Source organism: Bufo gargarizans, chromosome 9, assembly GCF_014858855.1.
Source record: "Bufo gargarizans isolate SCDJY-AF-19 chromosome 9, ASM1485885v1, whole genome shotgun sequence".
Taxonomy (NCBI): Eukaryota; Metazoa; Chordata; class Amphibia; order Anura; family Bufonidae; genus Bufo; species Bufo gargarizans.
Genome location: NC_058088.1, coordinates 87691617 through 87717330, shown reverse-complemented (window position 1 = coordinate 87717330; position 25714 = coordinate 87691617). Strand labels below are relative to the sequence as shown.

At 44.7% G+C, this 25714-nt stretch overlaps 1 protein-coding gene across 1 annotated transcript in view; it reads left to right on the top strand.

Moving 5' to 3' along the window:
• Nucleotides 1-640: 640 nt before the first annotated feature.
• Nucleotides 641-25714, top strand: part of GAB3 (GRB2 associated binding protein 3) — a 133884-nt gene continuing 108810 nt past the window's right edge. The window contains exon 1 of the mRNA XM_044268523.1: nucleotides 641-859. Coding sequence (XP_044124458.1) covers nucleotides 785-859 — 75 coding nt within the window. The 5' untranslated portion in view covers nucleotides 641-784. The remainder of the gene's footprint in view (nucleotides 860-25714) is intronic.

The following is a 25714-nucleotide window of genomic DNA, read 5'->3' as shown; positions in this document are numbered from 1 at the left end:
GTCCGAAACGTGTTGGCTACTTTTTGCTTTTCTACAAGATGTTTCTAATCGTGACTGAATAAAGAAGATATATTTTATGGAAGTGCTGGAGAACGATGAATGTTTCTGCAAGTTCTCTAGAAACCTGGTCCGGGATTGTCTCCTTGCACTCAGGTTTCCAGTTTGAGGACAAACATACTGAGGCGAGCTGATCATCAATGTTTCATGTGCCATATTTATAACCAAATTATGCCAATGAATGACGTGCTACTTCTTTATGATGAAACCCATGGAAAGACTGGGCCCGTCACAGTCTCTTCATCCAGGAGAGCCAGCTTCCTAGCGTGATGTGACTTCTCGAGGAATATGGCGGACAGGCCAACGGCGAAAGCGACGGGTTTTAAACAAAGCTCCAATTTGTCTGAGAGACAGAATTGATCCATTCTATGGGAGCAGAGTCTTGGGAAGTCCTCTGTGATGGGCCTCATTGGTATTCCACCCCTGCCTCCCACAGGACTGGCACTTTCCACTGACAATAGGCCTCATTCTTGGGTTGTAAACAAGCAAGTGTTAATGGTGCACGTGTTTGGTTTGTATTTATGAGGCAGCGAGTCCAGAGTGACGTGTGGGGAGGAGGGAGGGAGGGAAGGAGGGAGCTGCCTGTTCTAGTGATGTCTCCTCCACTTCCTTCTTGTGATAGAGCAGCACAGGAGCACAGCTGAAGGAAGCTGATAGCCCTCAGTTTGAAATTCACAGGAACAGGCAGCCACACACTGGATCCTCAGTGTGCTGGAAGGGGGGCAACATGAGTGCAGCAGGGGATGTGGTGTGCACTGGCTGGCTCATCAAGTCACCCCCAGAGAAGAAGCTCAAGAGATATGTGAGTCCTGCTCTCTAATAATATTAATAACAATATACGCATGCATGCAACAGAATATGTCTCTGTATATAGTAGTGCTCATCGGGCACTGCTAGGGAGAGATGTCCTTCCATCTATTCACGCTGTGCTCTCTTCACCATCCTGATTCTTCTATGCAGATGACACCACGCCAGGATGCATTTGGCAGGCGTAGTAGAGCTGAGTTTGACATTTGGCATAACTACTCATGACCTCACCGTGTGCCATCTGTGGTTTGGACTGAAGTAAATGATGGCACTATCTCAATTTATGAAATGATCGCCATGTGCAAACATTGTCTGCCGCAAGGATTAAGCGACAAATTCTGCTCCGCTGCCTCTGTACGTCCGTTCAAGGTGTTGAGCACGCAACTTACGGTGTCTTGGCGTATGTTGTCATCACTAGTGTGTATGGGCATGGCAGAGCAGTAGTATATGCAGTCCTGGCTGGCACATACACTAGAGTAGAGGATGTGAGGGAACGTGCACTTTGTTCAGATACCCTCATTTTTCTCACCGGATCAGCCTGTCTTTCTGTCTGGGAAAATAACAGGGTGTGTGTCTCACAAAGCATAGGAAACTCTCTCAATGCTGGCCTGCCAGCAGACATTCCAGGCACAAATAACCCAGGGACTTTCTATTCCGCCAATGAGATGAGAACGATGGATAGCGGCGTTCACTAGCGACAACCCTATGGCGGTCTGATCGTTATGGGGCAGGGGGGTTGCCGCTATTTATTATCACCCCGACCAATAATTCGCCGTGATGGACCATGATCAGCGATTTGTCATTTCTCGTGTTACTATTACACATTTCCTTTATAATATAGGAGCGGTTTATGTTACACTGTGGTCTTTGTGTGTTCTGTGGGAACTATGTGGGGTGGATGGAGATAAAAGACAGCCAGCGCAGCCACATTGTGTTCTTAATCTTTTCTCAGCAATTTTTTTTTTTCTTTTTTTGCTAAATAATGACTTGTTTGTTTTGCTGAGGTTGGTAACTTTGTCACCAGAATTAAGGAACAAATTTGTGTGTGTGACATCTTGTGTGACAGGACAATTGTCCGGTGACTCGGAGTCATTTGTTTGTCCCATCGACGCGCAGTGTCTGTAAACATGTTCTATTCCTGTGATATATGTCTGTATGAAAGTCATCCGAGTCCCGTTGTCAGGGATCCAGTTTATAGATGAACATTGACTTTGTAGTTGTTGATCGTAGTAAAGATGTGACCCTTTATCCGGGATTTTTTCTTTTCCCATAAGCCCTTTCAGTTTATTTGTTGTATTTTTGGTGTAGTATCTCTTCATGTGACTTGATGTGAATGGAAACATTTTGGAAAGTTCTCTTTACAACAAATAAACACGAGCCATTCACTTGCTGTCTATGGAGGTGGAATACAAAGGATGTGACACTGAGCAACATTTTATTGCTGGATTTAGTCATTTGTACTGAATGTACTTGAATGTAGAGAATGTACTTGAATGTAGCAGATTTGTGTTTTGTCAGATGCAGTGTTTGAGCTTTTGTGTGTCCTTTTGCAACATATTCTATATGTTTTGTTTTTTTTCAACTATATATATCAAAAGCTGGTGTGGACATAGGGTGCACATTGCCTCTGATTTAGAAGTGCTGCATTTGATGTTCACCAAATTTGTCAGATGCAGCAGTGCCGTGATGTAAAAGGATGAAATATGTCAGCTCTCCTGCATCTGACCATTTGACTCCCACTGTTACATCATAATGAGTTATGACTGCCAGTAAACATTAGGCTACTTTCACACTGGCGTTTTGGCTTTCCGTTTGTGAGATCCGTCATGGGCTCCCACAAGCGGTCCAAAACGGATCAGTTTTGCACTAATGCATTCTGTATGACAAAGGATCCGTTCAGAATGCATCAGTTTGCCTCCGATCAGTCTCCATTCCGCTCTGGAGGCGGACACCAAAGCGTTTTGCTGTCCGCCAAACGGATCCGTCTTGGCACACAATGCAAGTCCGTCCCCCCATTGACTTCCCCATAAGACATAATACAACCGGATCCGTTCATGATGGATGCATGCGGTTGTATTATTGTAATGGAAGCGTTTTTGCAGATCCATAACAGATCCGCAAAAAACGCTAATGTGAAAGTAGCCTAAAACATTGAGGCAGATTTACTAATGTTATCTAATATTAAAGTGGTTGACCCAGGAAAAAAATACATTTTTTTTTCAAACCTGGAACTGAATAATTTTGTAATTCCATGTAATAAAAAATTCAGTATAGCCAGTGACTTATTTACTAAACTGTATCTGTTTAGCACCTGCTCTGCGTTGTTTTCCGTATTTATGTGTCCACATTGTTGAGGTGGACACACATGCTCAGTTCCATCCTTTAACTGCCTCCAGCTGGATCTTCTGTTAGCTATGACAGGTAAAGAGTGACAGCTGCTACAGAGTAGGACATGCCCCCTGAGAAAGGACACACACCTCGAGCTGCAGCAGACAGGATGTGCTCCCTGAGAGAGGACACACTCCCTGAGCTGCAGCCGACAGGATGTGCTCCCTGAGAGAGGACACACTCCCTGAGCTGCAGCAGACAGGATGTGCTCCCTGAGAGAGGACACACTCCCTGAGCTGCAGCAGACAGGATGTGCTCCCTGAGAGAGGACACACACCTTGAGCTGCAGCAGACAGGATGTGCTCCCTGAGAGAGGACACACTCCCTGAGCTGCAGCAGACAGGATGTGCTCCATGAGAGAGGACACACTCCCTGAGCTGCAGCCGACAGGATGTGCTCCCTGAGAGAGGACACACTCCCTGAGCTGCAGCCGACAGGATGTGCTCCCTGAGAGAGGACACACTCCCTGAGCTGCAGCCGACAGGATGTGCTCCCTGAGAGAGGGCACACTCCCTGAGCTGCAGCAGACAGGATGGGCTCCCTGAGAGAGGACACACTCCCTGAGCTGCAGCAGACAGGACATGCCCCCTGAGAAAGGACACACACCTCGAGCTGCAGCAGACAGGATGTGCTCCCTGAGAGAGGACACACTCCCTGAGCTGCAGCCGACAGGATGTGCTCCCTGAGAGAGGACACACTCCCTGAGCTGCAGCAGACAGGATGTGCTCCCTGAGAGAGGACACACTCCCTGAGCTGCAGCAGACAGGATGTGCTCCCTGAGAGAGGACACACACCTTGAGCTGCAGCAGACAGGATGTGCTCCCTGAGAGAGGACACACTCCCTGAGCTGCAGCAGACAGGATGTGCTCCATGAGAGAGGACACACTCCCTGAGCTGCAGCCGACAGGATGTGCTCCCTGAGAGAGGACACACTCCCTGAGCTGCAGCCGACAGGATGTGCTCCCTGAGAGAGGACACACTCCCTGAGCTGCAGCCGACAGGATGTGCTCCCTGAGAGAGGGCACACTCCCTGAGCTGCAGCAGACAGGATGGGCTCCCTGAGAGAGGACACACTCCCTGAGCTGCAGCAGACAGGACATGCCCCCTGAGAAAGGACACACACCTCGAGCTGCAGCAGACAGGATGTGCTCCCTGAGAGAGGACACACTCCCTGAGCTGCAGCCGACAGGATGTGCTCCCTGAGAGAGGACACACTCCCTGAGCTGCAGCAGACAGGATGTGCTCCCTGAGAGAGGACACACTCCCTGAGCTGCAGCAGACAGGATGTGCTCCCTGAGAGAGGACACACACCTTGAGCTGCAGCAGACAGGATGTGCTCCCTGAGAGAGGACACACTCCCTGAGCTGCAGCAGACAGGATGTGCTCCATGAGAGAGGACACACTCCCTGAGCTGCAGCCGACAGGATGTGCTCCCTGAGAGAGGACACACTCCCTGAGCTGCAGCCGACAGGATGTGCTCCCTGAGAGAGGACACACTCCCTGAGCTGCAGCAGACAGGATGTGCTCCCTGAGAGAGGGCACACTCCCTGAGCTGCAGCAGACAGGATGTGCTCCCTGAGAGAGGGCACACTCCCTGAGCTGCAGCAGACAGGATGGGCTCCCTGAGAGAGGACACACTCCCTGAGCTGCAGCAGACAGGATGTGCTCCCTGAGAGAGGACACACTCCCTGAGCTGCAGCAGACAGGATGTGCTCCATGAGAGAGGACACACTCCCTGAGCTGCAGCAGACAGGATGGGCTCCCTGAGCTGCAGCAGACAGGATGTGCTCCCTGAGAGAGGACACACTCCCTGAGCTGCAGCAGACAGGATGTGCTCCCTGAGAGAGGACACACTCCCTGAGCTGCAGTAGACAGGATGTGCTCCCTGAGAGAGGACACACTCCCTGAGCTGCAGCAGACAGGATGTGCTCCCTGAGAGAGGACACACTCCCTGAGCTGCAGCAGACAGGATGTGCTCCATGAGAGAGGACACACTCTCTGAGCTGCAGCAGACAGGATGTGCTCCCTGAGAGAGGACACACTCCCTGAGCTGCCAGCTTTAAATAAATCTAGCAGAGCAATTGGAGCAATGAATGGGGAACACTCTGGATTCATGTGATGAATAGGACTGGTCCTAGCTTTCTTAAAAAGAGATTGCCATGTACTATATGATGTCTGATTTTCATTTTAATATCAATCATGGGATAACCCCTCTTAATAATAAAATATAGCGTCACCATAATCCACAGCGCTTTACAATTCACAGGGTTCATATACAAAACAAAATATACTACTGAAACACTAGGAGTGGGGGCCCTGCTTGCAAGAGCTTGCGATCTATCTGTCTGCCTTTAAGGCAGTGTAACCATAGACCAGGTAGTCTGAAGATGCGCCACATTTATCATGGCAGTATTTTGAATAGTAAATCTGCTAATTATTAACTAACACTGAGGCCAGCCATACATATTAGATAACTGCTGGCTGAACACTATCTAACTCTCCTATAAACATAGACACGTGCATCAGTGCATGAGACATATGTTTATTTCAGTGGAGAGGAGGAATAAGCCACTGGCAGACACCTCTGGAGGAGGATTATCTTCTGGGGGAGGAAAAGGTTGAGCATGGTGAAGTCTAACGTGCTCAGTCCTGGTCTTCTCTCTGTTGGGCTGCTCTCATACACATCAGATCATCAGCCAATCCCTCTGAAACTATCAGATTTGGCCAAATTTTGTTTGTAAGATGAGTTTGCAATTTGGAAGAGACAACATTCTCTTAAAGCTGAATTTTGTGGACAGATCTCGCAGGCGACAGCAGGGTTTGTCATAGGCAGATGAACCGAGTTTGCCATTGGAGATATCACAATAAGCTGTGGCCAATCTATGGTTTTACGTAGTACTACATATAAACAGATCGCACTATGTTTTGGAAGTTGTTCCGGCGCACAGGCAATGTAACCCTCAAGAGTTTACATCACTGGTCAGATCAAACTGCTGACATCTTAAAGAGGTTGTCCCATGAAAATTCAAACCAGCACTTCGATCTGAATACTTTTGTAATTGCATGTAATTAAAAACTGAGCCTAGCCACTGAGTTATTTAATAAAATGTATCAGTATGGCGCCACCTGCTGTATATTGTTTTTCTTATTTCTTTGACCTGCTCACTGAGAAGGCCGCACATGCTCAGTTTCATTTATGAACTGCCTCCTGAGCTGTGATAGGGAGAGCTTAGACACGCCCCCTGAGCTGCAGCAGAGAAGACACTCCCCTTGAGCTGTCAGCTTGATATAAATCTAGGAGAGCAATGAATCAGGAGATCTCTGGATCCATGTGAGGTACAGGGCTGGTTCTAGCTTTGTTAGATTTGCATGTTCTGTATGATGTCTTGATGTCTAAGACTACTTTCACATATGAGTTTCTGCCTGATCCAGTAGAGATCAGCATTAACGCTTCCGTTTTTGATAATACAACCGGCTGCATCTGTTATGGCACCATTGTGTCCAAGAAAACCGATCTGGCACCATTGACTTACATTGTGTGTCAAGCCAGATTCACAGCGGTTTTCTGTCCGGTATGGGAACGCAACCAAACAGAACGCATTCTGATTCATTCAGTTCACTTTTGCCACCATTGACAATGAATGGGGACAAAACAGAAGCGTTTTTCTCCGGCATTGAGATTCTCTGCTGGATCTCAATACCGGAAAAAACAACGCAGATGTGAAAGTAGCCTAATTTTAATTTTTTACATCAGTCATGGGATAACCCCTTTAACATGTGCCATGGAAGCTTCTCATCTTCCAGCAGCGTAGTAATTCTAACACTTCCCAGCGCATGCTGTGTGTCTGGTGTCCAGCAGTGCTTGCAAACCAGGTCCATTACCATTACAAGAAGTATGATATCACTCATCACTGGGAGGTGCCGTGCCAAGCATCACGTGACGCCAGCTAGAGAAACAAAAGGATGACCACACAGCGGTAGTTTAGTATTGTTCCTGATTGTCCTCATCATTTGGAAAGTACCATGATAGCGAGCGACTTTCAGTTCCTTCTACACAGATACATCTTCTCCTTTATAAGTGACATTTTGGAGAAACAAGACATTCTTTTTATGGAACAAGCCTGCGTTTCTGTTAAGGTTTTCCATGGAAAGAGATGACAGATCATGTTAATTATTCATCATTACATTTGATGAATATTGGTTTGAATGAGGCAGATGCTGTTCCTGTCTTAGATCTGTCTTTTTAGATTGAAATTAATATAGTCATTTTTAAAGCGCCCTTGTTATGAGGCATTGTTGTGGAGAAATGGAGAAGCGCACTCTAAGGGTTTTCTGGTGCCCGCAGGCGCTGGATTAGCCACGTTACAGGTAGTGGAGATTGAGGCACTCAGAGCATTCATTCATAATCCAGTTGCCCAATTTTCACATCAAACTTAAATAAAGGAAAATGACCGAACATTTCGGTCTCTATGGACCTTCCTCATCGGTCAAATTTTATCTGCAAATAATGGGTACATAGGCCATATCGTCATTGTCAACCAGTATGAGAACTCGTAAAAGAAGGAAAAGAGAAAAAAAAGAGAGACAGACAAAAAAATAAAAATGAAGCATCTAGCTATATAGTACACGAAAAGGTAAGGTGATAAGTATCAGGTGGTACAAAATAAACATTATTGAAAGTGATTGTAGACAATAATATACATGATTAAGGGTGGTTGTAGACAATAACATATATATGATTGAAGGTAGCCAACAACAGATTTACTGAGGAAATTGATATCATTACTACAGCCATCTACGGAGGAGAGGCAGACCAGGACACGGAGGACCAGGAGGGGCGGCAGAAAGTCAAGAAGAACGCATACAGACACGATCCCAGACCTGTTGATTCTTTAACTACATCTGGATTATCCCCCCTCTTTATGTGATGCCGGCATGTTTTTTACATTATGAACTACTGAAGGGTCATTTACTTATGTATTGTATATTGTGCATATTCCTACAGTCCACCGGATATTATAGTCTACAACTACCTTCAATCATATATATTATTGTCTACAATTACCCTCAATCATGTGTATTTTGTACCACCTGATACTTATCACCTTACCTTTTCATGTACTATATCGCTAGATGCTTCATTTTAATAAAATAAAAAAATCTTTGTCTTTCTTTCCCCCTTTTTCCTTCTTTTGAGTTCTCATACTGGTCGACAATTGCGATATGTCCTATGTACCCGTTATTTGCAGATAAAATTTGACTGCTTAGGAAGGTCCATAGAGACCGAAACGTTCAGTCATTTTCCTTTATTTAAGTTTGATGTGAAAATTGGGCAACTGGATTATGAAAACAATGTATCAATGAAAAATCTTTTCTGAAATGCAAAGCTGAATGATCTGAGTGCCTCAATCTCCACTACATGTAACGTGGCTAATCCAGCGCCTGTGGGCACCAGAAAACCGTTAGAGTGCGCTTCTCCATTTCTCCACAACTCTACGACTACTGTGAGAAACCAGCACCTACTTCTAAGCATGACAAATATTTTTTCATATGATACTAACACTGCAGAAGATATATCAGGGGTACATTTACCCAGTCAATTTTTACATATCGCGAATAATGAGATGAAAATTTGTGAATATGAGCGAGACCGTAGACGGCTGATTGGATGGGAACTACATTGCAGTACACTCACTGAATACTACAAGAACAACCGAATCCCAAGAGGCCTGAGATCACGCCTAAGGCCTACATTGTTTGCCAACAAAAAAGAATTTTGTGAGCGATTTGAAAGCATCTTAAACAAGTGTTCCTTTGACCTGATTCTACTAACGATTGAACAATTACAGACCTCAATTGGGGAACTATCCAAGAAGATTGAATCCACAGAAGTCCAACTAACCTCTACAGCACCTGAAGAAGAATTGACAAAGCAAAAGCCAAGGAAAGAATCGAGAAACAACTGCACGAGTTCAAGAAGAATACAGAACAGAACAAGCGACAGAAATTTGTATGAGACACTGAGGATTATAGATTGGATACAGTTTATCGCTGGAAAGGGAACCAACAACAGAATTACTGGGGAAATCGATATCCTTACCACTCCGGGTCCTCAACATCTGACAGCGACAGATCCGGGAGCTCCAGACGCCGACCTCGTTTTTTAGGCCATCTGCGGAGGAGAGGCAGACCAGGACACAAGAGGCACAAAGTCAAGAACGCATACAAACACGATCCCAGACCCTCTGATTCTTTAACTACATCTGGATTATCCCCCCTCTTTATGTGATGCCGGCATATTTTTACATTAGGAACTACTGAAGGGTCATTTACTTATGTATTGTATATTGTGCATATTCCTACAGTCCACCGGATATTATAGTCTACAACTACCTTCAATCATATATATTATTGTCTACAACCACCCTTAATCATGTATATTATTGTCTACAATCACCTTCAATCATGTGTATTTAGTACCACCTGATACTTATCACCTTACCTTTTCGTGTACATATAGCTAGATGCTTCCTTTTTTTTTTTTTTTTTTTTTTTTTTTTCCCCCCTTTCCCTTCTTTTATGAGTTCTCATACTGGTTGACAATGACGATATGTCCTATGTACCCATTATTTGCAGATAAAATTTGACCGCTGAAGAAGGTCCATAGAGACCGAAACGTTCAGTCATTTTCCTTTTATTTAAGTTTAATGTGAAAATTGGGCAACTGGATTATGAAACCAATGTATCAATAAAAAATCTTTTCTGAAATGCAAAGCTGAATGATCTGAGTGCCTCAATCTCCACTACCTGTTATGAGGCAGTGAAACTTTAAGTTAGGACATCTACAAGCTGACAATAAAGGGTTAAAGAGAGCGTTGAGCTTACAAGCCCCCGAAATTAGAGTCCTGTCAGTCAGTGCTGCTCCTCCAATTGTTATTGCAGAGAGCACTGGTGGCAGCAAACAACTGTCAGGCTGGAGGTAAGAACATTGATAATTGAGGCTGGTAAGCTACTCGCCCTGTCCTTCAGCTCTCACTTTTAACATCTAAAAGGGCCGGTTACCAAAACAAGCCGCTTCACTGCGCGGTCACAAGCGCTGAAGGACTGGACTTTTGAAGTTTGCAGAGAAAATATGCAGGAGCGTGGAAGGAGCTGAGCTGTTTGCGTACCCCATACATTGTCTATTGTTAGTGATAGAATTACCAGCAAAACATATATCATCTGGTGGTAATACGCTATTCTAGGTTATCCGCAATTTAGACTTAGTCTTAGTCTTTTTCCCTCTTGTGCCAGCGGTTCCACATAACTTAGGTGGACTTTACACTTGTCTAAATCTACGCAAGCTCCCCTGCTGCTGTAGATTTAGACCATTTTCTATGCCTAAAACACATCACGACCCCTTTTTTTAAACCTGGCATGAGCGGGGGGAAAGGGGAAAAAGTTTCAGATTGCGGCCCAAATAACCTTTGCCAAACCAAAAAGTGGCATATATCTGTTTGTAAGTGACACCCAAAGTTTTTATCTGTTTCCAATGACATCCAGCAGAATTGTAAATGAAACCTAAAGGGGTATTCCCACCTCAGACACTGATGGCATATCATTAGGATATGCCATCAATATCAGACCGGTGTTCGATCCGCCCCCAGCTCCAGAACGGGGTCCTCAAAGTGATGGAGAGCACACTGCGCATGCGTGTTGTGCTCTCCATTCACTGCTACAGGACTTCCGAAAACATGAAGTGTCAAGCTCACTGCGCATGCACAGCCCCTACTCTATTCTCTGCTATGGGACTGAAAGAAATAGCCAAGCCAGCACTCGGCTATTTTCAAAACTCCCATAGTGGTGAACAGAGGGTGGCCATTCATGTACAGCTGCTCTCCCTTCACTTTGGGGGGCTTATTCTAGAGATAGGAGCAGTCCCAGAGGTATGACCCTAGGGTGGCCAGACATCCGGTTTTCTGGCTCCCTGTCCTCCGTCCGGCGCAGGGCTTGGACGGACACAGGGATGTCCACCCTTTCAGTAGCTCACGCTCAGACAGCAGCGTTGCGCTGTCTGAGCGTGAGCTGCAGCAACTGACTGACTAGAGCCGCAGACATGGCTCCCTGTGGCTGACTGAGGGGGAGAGAACCCCCCCCGGCTGCCCCCAGCTCACCTTCCATTCAGCAACTTCTTCCCTCTCCTCCCCCCATTTTTTTTCCTGGCCGGCGATGGGGGGCGTGGCTTTACAGAGGCGGGCGTGGTTTATCGGTTTGGGAGCATGGCCGGTGAGGTCCGGCTTTCTAGGGTGAAGCCAGAGGCCACCCAACATGAGCCCCCCACCTATCTGACATTGATGATGACGATGTCGATATGCCATCAATGTCTGAGATGTGAATACCTCTTTAATCACATTCGTCCTTTCATTTTCCAAAGGAGCAGTCCAAAATGAAAGGTGGAATCTGATTGGTTGCTATGGCCAGTTCTACTTTATACCAGTTTGATAAATGACCCCCATAGCGTATATATATGCCGGCTTTTGGCCCGACAAAAAATACCACATACAGCATTTTTTTGTCTGGCCCAAAGCCGGCATACATGTCAGAAAGCAGCTGGATCCAGCGGTGCACAGTGGCAGGGGCGTAGCTATAGTGGAAGCAGGGGAAGAGGCTGCTTTGGGGCCCGTACTCAGAAGGGGCCCACCTAGGATGAGGACTGAAAGATTTTATTGTCAGGACCCCCTCATTTACTTTATATACAGTGACACTTTAGGAAATGGTTGGAGCGTCTGCCTGGCCTGGTCTGAGACAGCCATCTAGTTCCTCCACTGTGCAGTGGTATCTGGCTATGGAACAGACTGCATATGTGAACACGGCTTTACGGCACCTTCAGTAAATTAATACTTCTAAACTTTGTGACTGAATTGTCCTTCAATTAACTGTAAGCAGTGACATTTGTTGGGTTCATGAAATGAATAATTTATCTCATAGATTATAATCTCTCTATAAACTGTAAAATGGTTTCAAGGGTGGATACTAATAGCAGCTACAGGAGGCTGCCACCCAGCTAGCCTAGCAACAAATACACGTTCTGTTCTGTGGGTATATACAGAAACATATACTGCCTCACATTCAAGGTATTTTTTGGGAAATAATGCCGGCAGTGAAATCAGATGCGAGCCTCAAATGCTATGTCATCTCGGCCTAAGAAAGTATTGAAAATAAGTTTTACAGCTTCAGGGGAAGGAGCTTTTACTGTTTCCTTTTTTGGGGATGAAATGTATTGATATCATTATAAAATTAATTTACGAAAACATAGGGGGAGATATAGCAAACTAGTGTAAAGTAGAACTGGCTTAGTTGCCCATAGCAACCAATCAGATTTCACCTTTTATTTCCAACAGCTCCTTTGGAAAATGAAAGGAGGAATCTGATTGGTTGCTATGGGAAACTAAGACAGGTCTACTTTACACCAGCTTGATAAATGACCCCCCCCCCCCCCTCCCATAGTTTTTTACTGTGATTTCACAGCAGTAGTAGACATGATATGTATGTACCGTTACGTAGATGGAGTGTTTGGGTAGAGGCATCACATATAAAATAGAAAAGTAATGATGAAACCAGCATCACCTCCATTAATGATGTTGACTGCACACATCAGTATGCGTCTATTAGGTAATAACTTCTTGGAAGAAAAATGAAAACAAAAAATTATTTAATTTGAACCATCTGAAAGTGATTTCTAAAATATGTATTGTGTGTGAGTGCAGTTGCATCATCTGTAGGCAGTGCGCACAGGCTCCAGTACAGATTCCATTAAAAAAAGGCACACAAAAGAGCTGTACTTCGTCCGGTAAAATAATGGAAACCCAATAGAGCCCATTATAGGTCAGTGCGGTCCGTTGGGTGTTGTTGGTCTCCTATGATGGAGCAGAACATTGGGAATCAATAGTGGAGATGTGAATAAAGTCTATAGACTGCAAGGGTCAGCAACCTTCGGCACTCCTGCTGTTGTGAAACTACAATTCCCAGCATGCTCTATTCATTTCTATGAGAGTTCAGAGAAGAGCAGAGCAAGTATGCATGCTGGGAGTTGTTGTTTCACAACAGCTGGAGTGACAGAGGTTGCCTACCACTGCTATAGAGCATTCCCCTAAAATCAGTAGGCTTCAAAATAGGAGTTTATAAATTGTCCTTTTGTCTGAGATTTTTTTAAAGGGTGTTGTGTCGTCCAAGACATTGGTGGCATATCGCTAGGATGTCAAATAATGCCAGAGGTGGGACCTGCACCCATCTCTAGAACAGGGCCCCTAAAGCGAAGGAGTGTGCACTGTGCAAGCATGGCGTGCTCTCCATTTACTTCTAGGAGAGTTCCAAAAATAGGTGAGCATGCATGAATGGAAAACACACCATGCATGGCCACTTCTCAATTCACCTCTATCGGAGTTGCAAAAATAGGTGAGCTTACTCGGCTATTTCCAGAACTCCCATAGGAGTGAACGGAAAGCTCACCATACATGCATGGCCACCTCTCAAATCACCTCTATGGGAGTTCCGGAAATCGCTGAGCCAGTATTCAACTATCTTCAGAAATCCCATTAAAGTGAATAGAGGGTTGTCGCATTTGTGTGGTACCCCACCTGGGCCCCATTCTGGATATAGGTGCAGGTCTCAGAAGTGGCTGACATCGGTGGCATATCCTAACGATATTTCACCAATGTCTTACATGAGACAACTCTTTTAATATTCCTTTCACCTGTGATAACCACTAATGGCAACCTCTAGGGGGCGTCATTTGGAGTCCCTTATCTGCATGTATAGCTGCAGTTTTCTATAGTTACTTCGCCCCTCCCTGCACACTCCAATTGTTCTCTCTATACTGTGTTATCTCCCCCAACTCCCCCATAACATGCACACATATATGTTTATCCTCCGGATATGTCATCAGTATCTGATCAGTGGGGGTTTGATGCCTCGGACCCTCACCGATCACCTGTTTGAGAAGGTGATGTTGCTCACAGTAGTGCCACGGCCTTCTCCAACTTTCCCTAGGTCAGTGATGCCATGTTCATCAGTCACATGGCCAAGGCATTCACTTCTATGGGGCTGAGCTGCGATATCAAGCAGAGCCGCTATACAATGTACAGCGCTGTGCTTGTTGAGCTGAGAGAAGGCAGTGGCACTAATGTGAGAGCCGATGCATTCTCAAGCAGCTGATCGGTGGGGGTCCCAGGTGTCGGACCCCCACCAATGAGATAATGATGACCTACCCAGAGGATACGTCATCAGTGAAAAAATCTCGGAAAACCCCTTTAATGGGAAGATACTTCAGGCACCAGCTTATCTCATGGGTGAAAATCTTCACTTTGACTTTTCCTTCTCTCCCCTACATCATCTGTTGGGGGAGAGTCAGGAGGTCCCAGCACCCATTAGACTGTTGGCCAAACCCGCCATTCTCAGCCGAACTAAGGTCTAAGGGGGCCTTAAGAGCCATCATAACAAACCTTTGTTTTCCCTTTATAGCAAATGCTCTCTTACACATTACATTAGCAAACTCCACCATCTAATATGTACAGCCAAGTTTCATCGCAACTTCATGAACCTAGAAGCCCAGGATGAACGATGTCAATGGTTCCTGGTAGAAGGTTGCCTGCTGAATCTGCTTAGTTTTCATTTGTACACTGTTACTGGTGAGAGAGGAGAAGTATAAAGGGATGAAAAGAGCTGGCCAGAAGCAGCACGTTATATTGGGGAAGGTGTAGTTTACTATGGGATTATACAAAGTTGAAAAAACTTCTTCTTTTTTTTTGTTGTTGTTGCAAGTCCATTTTACATAAAAGGAGGATAGATTACTTTATGAGACTGTGGAGGTCGCCTTTAAAAGAAAGAAATAATTATCTGGCATCAGAAGCTGGAGTAATTAGCGTATACTGTTTTATAATTATTTTGTTCTCTGTTCTGCCCAGAATTTCACATTACATTGTGTTGCTTGGCAGCCCATACACAAACTTTTTGCGAGAGTGACAGAGGGTTTGTCACTGTCTTTTATCGTCCCATCTAATAATTATAATGTAGAAAGCATGAGGCAGAGCGTATTGTGTGAGATTAAAGAGATGTCCCACCCCGAGGGTTTATAGGAGCTCTGGATAATGCTGATGAGGGGTAGCCTCACCCTTCGACTAATGGGCAAGTGGCCACCTCCTCTGTGTGTACCTGATATGGTGACCACTGCCTACAGCAGGATACCCCTTACCTGTAAGAGACGGAGGGCGTCTCTGAGATTATGTGAAAGCTGACCGAAATGTGCGCTGTATTAAGTAATATAACATCAGACCTCAGAAATATCACATCAGTACAGAAGATATCAAGTATTTACAATGGAGGACCTAGTTAAGGTGGACCTCTACTCTTGTGACTACTTCTCACTGCATTTTTTTGCGACTGTTACTTTTTTTTTATTTTTACTTTTCCATAATTGTTACTTTTCCTTCCTCCTCTATTCTTGTGGTGTTTGTATTTCACTATTATTCCCCTTTCACTTTGCCTGTTCCATGCGGCACCTAAGTCATCATTTGTCGGCAGGACATTGCCCTGTGTAAACGAGATGTGCCCCCGACAAATGACAGTTTTAGGGTACTTTCACACTTGCGGCAGAGTGATCCGGCAGGCAGTTCTGTCGCCGGAACTGCCTGCCGGATCAGGCAATCTGCATGCAACCGGACAGCATTTGTAGACGGATCCAGATGCGGGTCCGTCTCACAAATGCATTGCAAGAACAGATCTGTCTGTCCGTTTGTCATACGGACAAACGGATCCGTTAAAATTTTTTTTTTTTACATTTTTAAAGATCTGCGAATGCGCAGACCAGAAGGACAGATCCAGCATTCCGGTATTTTAAATGCCAGATCCGGCACTAATACATTTCTATGGGGAAAAATGCCGGATCCGGCATTCAGGCAAGTGTTCAGTTTTTGGGTCCGGAGATAAAACCGTAGCATGCTGCAGTATTATCTCCGTCCTGAACAGTCAAAAAGACTGAACTGAAGACATCCTGATGCATCCTGAACGGATTGCTCTCCATTCAGAATGCATGGGGATATGCCTGATCAGTTCTTTTCCGGTATAGAGCCCCTAGGACGTAACTTTATGCCGGAAAAGAAAACCGCTAGTGTGAAAGTACCCTTAGTTGCCGCATGAAAGATGCAGTCAAAACTAGAGTTTTGTTCTTCTGTCAGTGGCAACTGTAGGCCGGCCAATTATCCAAAGAAACGTATGTATGAGCTTTCATTCCCAATAATTGGTCCAATCCACAGCTGGTGGAAAAAGGACCCTTCATCTGGCTGGAATTGAACCCCCTGCATCACAGCAGCAACTGTCCTGCCTTTTGGTGAGTGTTACTGACTTGCTATGTTCAGGCCATAGGTTCAGATCCTCTTCAGGTCATCAGTAATGTCTGAGTGTTCTCGTTCTGAGCTCTTCCCACATACCAAGAACATAGTAGCATATTAATGGGCTTCCTTGGAAATCAGTGTAGTAGGAAAATTAGACTGTAAGCTCCTCTGAGGCAGGCAGTGACTTGTACAGGACTGTAGAGTATGTTGCTGGCAGTATCCAGATTGTCAGGATTCAGTTCGGATGCTGTCCATTCGTAAAACTCGCTTGTGTGAAATCAAGTGCACTTAAAGGGGTTATCCAAGACTAAAATTTTGAACAGACCTCCTCAGAGTTGCCAGACGGGTGGTGTGGTTCATACCTACCTGGTCAAAACCAGTGGATTCTGTCTGCATCGCTCCGTGGCCACCTTGGCAGGTTCTGGGTCTGTAGGAATGAACATCCTATTGATGGACATCAAGTGACCATTGCAGCCAATCACTGGCCTCAGCAGTGACCTGTCATCCATGCAGTACGTTACTGGGTCAAGTGCCACATGGGTGACAGGTCACTACTTAATGAGTTTTACTGACTTGCTACATTCAGGCCGTAGGTTCAGTTCATCTTCGGACCATCTGTATTGTCCTTTTGTTCTTGTTCTGAGTTCTTCCCACATACCAAGAACACAGTAGCTTTCTTGGAAATCAGTGTAGTAGGGAAGTTAGACTGTACATTGCTTGTGGTATCCAGATTGTAATATGTTGTCTACTGTCCACAGCTTTAATCACTGAGGCCTGCTACACATGGATTAATACACGTTTTAAATAAAGGGGTATTCCAGTAATTGTAAGGTGTTCCTTATCCACAGGATAGTGGATAGCTGTTAGATAAGTGAGATCCTACCGCTGGGACTCCAATCGACCTCTAGAACAGTAGCCTCATACATTGTTCTCCTGAAGTCCTGTAGGACCCCCACCGATGGAATATCTGTAACCTTTAATCTTTAACAGTAATTTCAAAATTGAAAATGAGCGGTCCATCCAACCCCTTTTGGGCACGGCCACACATAGAGGGTCCGCTGTGGAATTTCCAGCCAAAATCCACAACAGCCAAATTCAGTTTGGTGCGGCTTTTGCCACTGCAGATTTCAACTACATCCACTGCTGATTTCTAAATTAGAAAAATCGTCAGCAAACTCGCTATCTGTGGCCGAACACTTAAAGTAAAGCTCCACCTTGGACTAATCTTATAGAATATACTGTATTAAGGAACTGCGTTCGTGTAAAATGGATCTGAAGAGATTCTATTTTTGGGATATTTGGGAGTGACACATCAGAATGGGAGAAGACTGGAGCCTGTTGTGTAAATGGGTAGCTTCGTATTGATCTCCTGTAAGTTGATATCTACATTTTAGTCCTCGTGATCCATCTGCTGTCGTCTTACTATCATGCTGTGATATCACATAAACAGTGAAGCTGCCATACTTACTGGAACAGTCTTCCAGCCATGCCCATTTATATAAGACCATTGCCATCTGAGAACATTGGGGACATGAACCATACTGTCATAAGGAATTTGTCCTCACACATTTGAACTTGCCGGGTCAGATTCTGATATGATTTACAGACAGTAAAACAATTTAATAAAAATGTACTTTTTATATGACTGCTTGTTGCCTAAAGACATTAATGGGATCACTGGGTGCTCCCATCAGTCAGTTTCATGACCAACATAATTAAAATGTTACAACATCCTTATTTGGGATAACCCCTTTAATGCTTTTAGGTGTATGTACTTATTACTGGTATAATCAGAGAATTCATACACTCCCTTTAATGCCCTACCTATCCCAGATCCTCCTAGAATAAAGTTATCTCTTGGACCTTTCAGACCTAATCATTTCTGTAAGCGTTCCTGACTGTTGCATCTGTGGCGTATTTAGAACTGCCTTGGCCCCACAGCAAATTTCTGAATGGGGCCCCCCACCAACCTCCTCCTCCCGTGAAACCCTCACTCCTGTAGCTAGTCAAGATAGCTCTTTCAGGTCAGGCCAGGCAGCCATTCTGTCCATTTCCTACACATATATACTGTATGTCATGTCACTGTATATACAAACCGGATTCCCAAAAAGCTGGGACACTATACAAATCGTGAATAAAAACTTAATGCAATGATGTGGAGGTGCCAACTTCTAATATTTTATTCAGAATAGAACATAAATCACGGAACAAAAGTTTAAACTGAGAAAATGTACCATTTTAAGGGAAAAATATGTTGAAGCAGAATTTCATGGTGTCAACAAATCCCCAAAAAGTTGGGACAAGGCCATTTTCACCACTGTGTTGCATCTCCCCTTCTTCTTACAACACTCAACAGACGTCTGGGGACCGAGGAGAGCAGTTTCTCAAGTTTAGAAATAGGAATGCTCTCCCATTCTTGTCTAATACAGGCCTCTAACTGTTCAATCGTCTTGGGCCTTCTTTGTTGCACCTTCCTCTTTATGATGCGCCAAATGTTCTCTATAGGTGAAAGATCTGGACTGCCAACTGGCCATTTCAGTACCCGGATCCTTCTCCTACGCAGCCATGATGTTGTGATTGATGCAGAATGTGGTCTGGCATTATCTTGTTGAAAAATGCAGGGTCTTCCCTGAAAGAGATGACGTCTGGATGGGAGCATATGTTGTTCTAGAACCTGAATATATTTTTCTGCATTGATGGTGCCTTTCCAGACATGCAAGCTGCCCATGCCACACGCACTCATGCAACCCCATACCATCAGAGATGCAGGCTTCTGAACTGAGCGTTGATAACAACTTGGGTTGTCCTTGTCCTCTTTGGTCCGGATGACATGGCGTCCCAGATTTCCAAAAAGAACTTTGAATCGTGAATCGTCTGACCACAGAACAGTCTTCCATTTTGCCACACTCCATTTTAAATGATCCCTGGCCCAGTGAAAACGCCAGAGCTTGTGGATCTTTCTTAGAAATGGCTTCTTCTTTGCACTGTAGAGTTTCAGCTGGCAACGGAGGATGGCACGGTGGATTGTGTTCACTGACAATGGTTTCTGGAAGTATTCCTGAGCTCATTCTGTGATTTCCTTTACAGTAGCATTCCTGTTTGTGGTGCAGTGTCGTTTAAGGGCCCGGAGATCACGGGCATCCAGTATGGTTTTACGGCCTTGACCCTTACGCACAGAGATTGTTCCAGATTCTCTGAATCTTCGGATGATGTTATGCACAGTTGATGATGATAGATGCAAAGTCTTTGCAATTTTTCGCTGGGTAACACCTTTCTGATATTGCTCCACTATCTTTCTGCGCAACATTGTGGGAATTGGTGATCCTCTACCCATCTTGGCTTCTGAGAGACACTGCCACTCTGAGAAGCTCTTTTTATACCCAATCATGTTGCCAATTGACCTAATTAGTGTTAATTGGTCTTCCAGCTCTTCGTTATGCTCAAATTTACTTTTTCCAGCCTCTTATTGCTACTTGTCCCAACTTTTTGGGGATTTGTTGACACCGTGAAAATTTGAATCAATGTATTTTTCCTTTAAAATGATACATTTACTCGGATTAAACGTTTGATCTGTCATCTACGTTCTATTACAAATAAAATATTGACATTTGCAATCTCCACATCATTGCATTCAGTTTTTATTCACTATTTGTATAGTGTCCCAACTTTTTGGGAATCCGGTTTGTAATATCATTATATAATACTGTTGAGGGGGCCCTGACAATAAAATCCTTCAGTCCTCCACCCAGGCGGGACCCATTGCATTCACTTCCACTGCTTCCACTCTGGCTACGCCACTGAGTTGGATTCAAGGGTTCTTCCCATCTTATAAAGAGATGACGTATCACAAGGATATGTCATCACATTATAACTGGTGGAGTCCTTGAGATGCTGAGAATCACGGGGCTGCAGCGCTGGTTTATCACTACAATCCCTGTGCAGGGACCGGCTGTACTGAATAGGATCGGTACAGCCGGTGGGCCGGGAATGCCGCTGTGCAGGGAAAGTTTGGAATGGGCTGCTGTGATGTGGGCTCATATAGTTTGATTAAAATGTGTATGAAGAATCTAATGTTCAATGCTGAAAATGTGTGCTTAGTAGCATTAGAACTAGACATATGGCTGAACCAGTGCTATGGCTCCTTAATTCTCTGGATCTGTGGTGGCCATAAAGTTGGACCTCCACTGATTGTAAAGTTATGACATATCCTAATGGATATCCAACATGGTCCAAAATCGTCAGATGCAGCCGACATTTAGGCCTCTTTCACACGAGCGATGCATAACTCGTCCAAATTCCGTCAGTAAAAAAAAGAACATTTTTCCCTGAAGGTTTCCTTCAGTTTGCTGCAGTGTTTTCTACAAACCTGTTATGTTTTTGCATTTTTTTTTTTTTCATACAGATGCTCTCAACATCTCCTAGCAACCATCAGTGAAAAATGCTTGCTTCCAGATTCCTTCAGTTTTTCACGCAGCCCCATTCATTTGTATGGGGTCAGGGCTGCATCAGAAATGGACAATAAAGATGTTCAGTGAAAAGCAGTTCTCGTGTGCACAGACCCATTGAAATGTATGGGTCAGGGTTAGTACGGATGCTGTCCATTTGTAAAACAGATCGCATCTGGGCGAAAAACTCATGTAAAAGAGGCCTTGTAAACCTTTTTAACAGACATTTTCAGAGTGACTGGGTGACGTGGCGCACAGGTGACAGGTCGCTGCTGCTGCCGCCTGTGATTGGCTGCAGCAGACACATGATGCCCATCAACATGATTCTGATTCCCAGAGATCCGGGACCTGCCAAGGCACCTGTGTAGGGATGCAGCCGGAATCCAGCGGCGGGGACCAGATAAGTATGAACCCCACCGCAGGTCCAGCCACTCTGAAGAGGTTGGTAAAAAGATTTAGTCTTGGATAACCCCTTTAAGAATTCACAAACAGTATTAGGCTAATTTTAAACAAGCATGTCCACTGCGGGAGACATGCTTCTTGTGGGAGCGTGATTTCGTGTTTGGATCACTACTCCTTTGACAGAAGCACATGGCGTTATAATGATTTATAATGCGGTGTGTCCCTGCCTGAGCTTGCATCTACTGAATTTTACTTAAACATAAAGCCGTCAGTACAATGCAATAGATCAGAGGTCGGGCAGGAACACACAGCATTATAAATCATTACAATGCTGTGCAGTCCTGTCAAAGGAGTAGTGACCCAAAAGCGAGATCACGCTCCCACATGTCCCCTGCAGTGGACATGCCTGTCTGAAATTAGCCTAAATGAAGTGGCATGGTGTTTATGAAGGGTGAGCAGAGGACTCAGATTTGTACTAGACATCTAAGCATGTGTGAGGGGAAAAAACACGTAAAAGACATGGGTAGACAGTAACACCTTTGGTGGTGATAGCATCTCACTCGGGATGTCACATTAGAAATGTCAACCCTCTCTTCATCCTGGTTGTCCTACTTGTGGTTGCCAGATAAAGATGCAGGGTTCTTGTTCTTATAAGAACTGATTAGGTCTTATAGTATGGAAATCACTTTATATAAAACTGGGATCACTTAGCTACATCAGTGGCATGTTGGGGAGCAATGTGGGATCCCACCACTGCCCATGGTCTTCACATTGTGATGAAGCACCAGTAGATAGGTGTGATGTTCCTGTGCAGTCAGAATAGACAGGTGGTTTGTAGCGGGGTCAGGAACGCTGCCATCAGGACTACAGATGTGGTTGAACCTGAGACTGTTAAATAGCTGGAATGTAATGCACATGTGTTAGAACTAAAGCTGGTAGCTTAACTATTATTTCACACCAGAAGGCATACGAAAAAAAATACAATGCTTGAAAAACGTTGCTTTTCTTGGCAAGTCCGGTATCAGTATTCTGAGCACAATCATTTCCCTTTGATGATATAATTTGGGTGGAGTGGGGTTTGGAATGTCAGCCCAGTTAAGTCCAGCTTAATCTTCTGTTCCACATTCCCTACTGTGTGTTGCTTTTGAAAACAGGAGTTCAGGATTTTCCATCTCTGTAGCATTCCTTAAAGTGATTTTTGATCATAAAGAAGGCTCCATATTTGAATGTGACAGTTTGGGCTTGGGGATCGTCTTGTTGTTGCAGAGGATTATTGAATTGTTGAGCAGTGAGTCTAGGATTCATCAGCATTTTGGGATGTCAGTCATTTCTAATGGAATGCATCTGACCGTCCACAATGACCTCACCATGTGCCGGTGGATCATGAGGCTGGTGACCATCCACCTAATCCAGGACAGGTAAAACCATTGTAGCAAAATGAAATTTAGTGTCACTGTTCACTACATGCCAGGAAACTGCAGCGTGGTATAACTGCAGCAGTTTTTTGTCAGTGCGTTCACATGGCGTCTTTTTGCGACAGATTTCAGTGCGTTGTTTTCAATGGGAGTGCTTGCCACCATTCATGGTGGACACCACAGGAAATGGGAGCCTACTGGAAGTTTAGCTCCATTCAATGGCGTTAAACCAAGAGCAGGACCGCAGCAACTTGAATAAAAAAAAACACTGCAGAAAAGGCCGCGGCATCTGCTGTGGGATACTCGGTGGAGTTTTCCTCTGTGCTGCCTCTGGTGTCTCCATGTTCTGGCCCCGCAGTGTTTACATTTGGAGCAGCATGGGCATGGTGACATGCTCCACTGCAGCCAATGACTGGCTTCAGCGGTGACGTGGTCACAAGCAGCACGACACCGCTGTTACATATATACCATCTGTCTAAGGTTACTTTCACACTTGCGGCAGAGTGATCCGGCAAGCAGTTCCGTCGCCAGAACTGCCTGCCGGATCCAGCAAAACGTATGCCAACTGATGGCATTTGTAAGACTGATCAGGATCCTGATCAGTCTGAAAAATGCCTGATCAGTCAGAAAAATACATTGAAATGTCGAATCCGTCATTCCAGTGTCATCCGGAAAAACGGATCCGGCATTTATTTTTTCCACCTTTTTTTTCGGTCTGCGCATGCGCAGGCCAGAAGGACGGATCCGGCTTTCCGTTATTTTGAATGCGGGACTAATGCATTCCTATGGAAAAAAAAAATGCTGAATCCGGCATTCAGGCAAGTCTTCAGTTTTTTGGGCCGGAGATAAAACGTAGCATGCTGCGGTATTATCTCCATCCTGAACAGTCAGGAATTGGCTGCAGCGGAGCATGCGACCATGCCCATGCAGCGCCGGATGTCAACACTGCGGAAACCAGAACATGGGCACAGCGGAGGAAGCGCAGAAGACAGGGTGGCAGGGAGCAAGTAAGTATGAATCCTTAGCGTAGTAAACATCTATGTGAGGGAAAATAAGCATCAGACATACAAGATTTCAATATGTCCAATTCTTAGTTCCCTACAAAGGAGCTGATATTACTGTGAGGGCTCAATCCCATATGAATCATATCAGTGGTAATAGTTTATAATCACATCACATTTTTTAATTCATTAAATAGGAAAATCCTATAGCAAAACATTCATGGCACAGGCGATCACACGGGCTCTTATGTTTGTATTATTGTCAGTATATCATTTTTATTTGCCAGGGGATGTTGCTCTTAACTGGTGCTATAAACGGAATAATGATTACTGTCCCTTTAAGCCTGGTTATTAATATAATTAACAGACACAATGGTATCGGTTGCAGCCCTGCAGTGCTAAACAGAAAAGACGTCGCTCTGTTTGAATCATTTGCATAGAATACTTTGCATGCAGAACTGCTTCGAGCGTGTACTTCTTTCTTTGTTTACGCTTTGTTTATGTATGCCACGCTAGTGCTATCTGCTGCAAATGTTTCTACCAACATAATCGTATTACATTTATAATATACTATTTTCATTTAAAGTAAAGAAATTTGTAATTTTTTCTGTGTTCCTGGAAATTAGTCAGCAGGATCAACCCTATTTAAACAAGGGATACTGGCCACCACATGTACGGCGCTGTGTTCCATATACAATATAGTTTCTGGTGCTGTGGCTGCCCAGTATTGGACCCACTCCCCCACTGATCTGATATTGATGCTGAAGATAGGTCATCATAATCTGTAGCTCGGACCCCTTTAAAGATGCTTAAAGGGATTTTCTCATCAATATAACTGCCTCAGTCTGGTCATTATAGGTCCTGCTTCTGGAACCTTCAGTTTCCCTTGGCCATACATTGCTTCGGCAGCAGCCACTATTACATATATACCATCTGTCTAAAGTTACTTTCACACTTGCGGCAGAGTGATCCGGCAAGCAGTTCCGTCGCCGGAACTGCCTGCCGGATCCAGCAAAACGTATGCCAACTGATGGCATTTGTAAGACTGATCAGGATCCTGTCGGATCCGTCATTCCAGTGTCATCTGGAAAAACGGATCCGGCATTCATTTTTTCCAGCTTTTTTTTCGGTCTGCGCATGCGCAGGCCAGAAGGACGGATCCGGCATTCCGTTATTTTGAATGCCGGATCCGGGACTAATACTTTCCTATGAAAAAAAAAATGCCGAATCCGGCATTCAGGCGAGTCTTCAGTTTTTTTGGCCGGAGATAAAACGTAGCATGCTGTGGTATTATCTCCATCCTGAACAGTCAAAAAGACTGAACTGAAGACATCCTGATGCATCCTGAACGGATTGCTCTCCATTCAGAATGCATGGGGATATGCCTGATGAGTTATTTTCCGGTATAGAGCCCCTAGGATGGAACTCTATGCCGGAAAAGAAAAACACAAGTGTGAAAGTACTCTAATACATGGAAGGTTTGGGTCTGCCAGAACAAGAGCCACTATTGTTTATTGGCTTTCCATTCTGGCTGATAGGTGGGGAGGGAGGGGGGTTGGGGTGTTGAGATATCTTCTGAAAATATATCTAGATAATTGTTCTCAGGACCTAGAACTGAATCCCGATACGTAGGTTTAGTTGATGGCCAATATATTGTGGTCTAAATATGGTGCAGACTAGGTCAAGACTTTGGGTTTAAAATGTAGATATTTTGAATTAAGATTAGCATAGATGTGGTCATGCCAAGAGTTAGCCACTTTTATGTTGGTCACATGTTTATTATGTACATATATGCTCAGTATACCCCCTGAGATGCCCACCAGTGAGAGAGG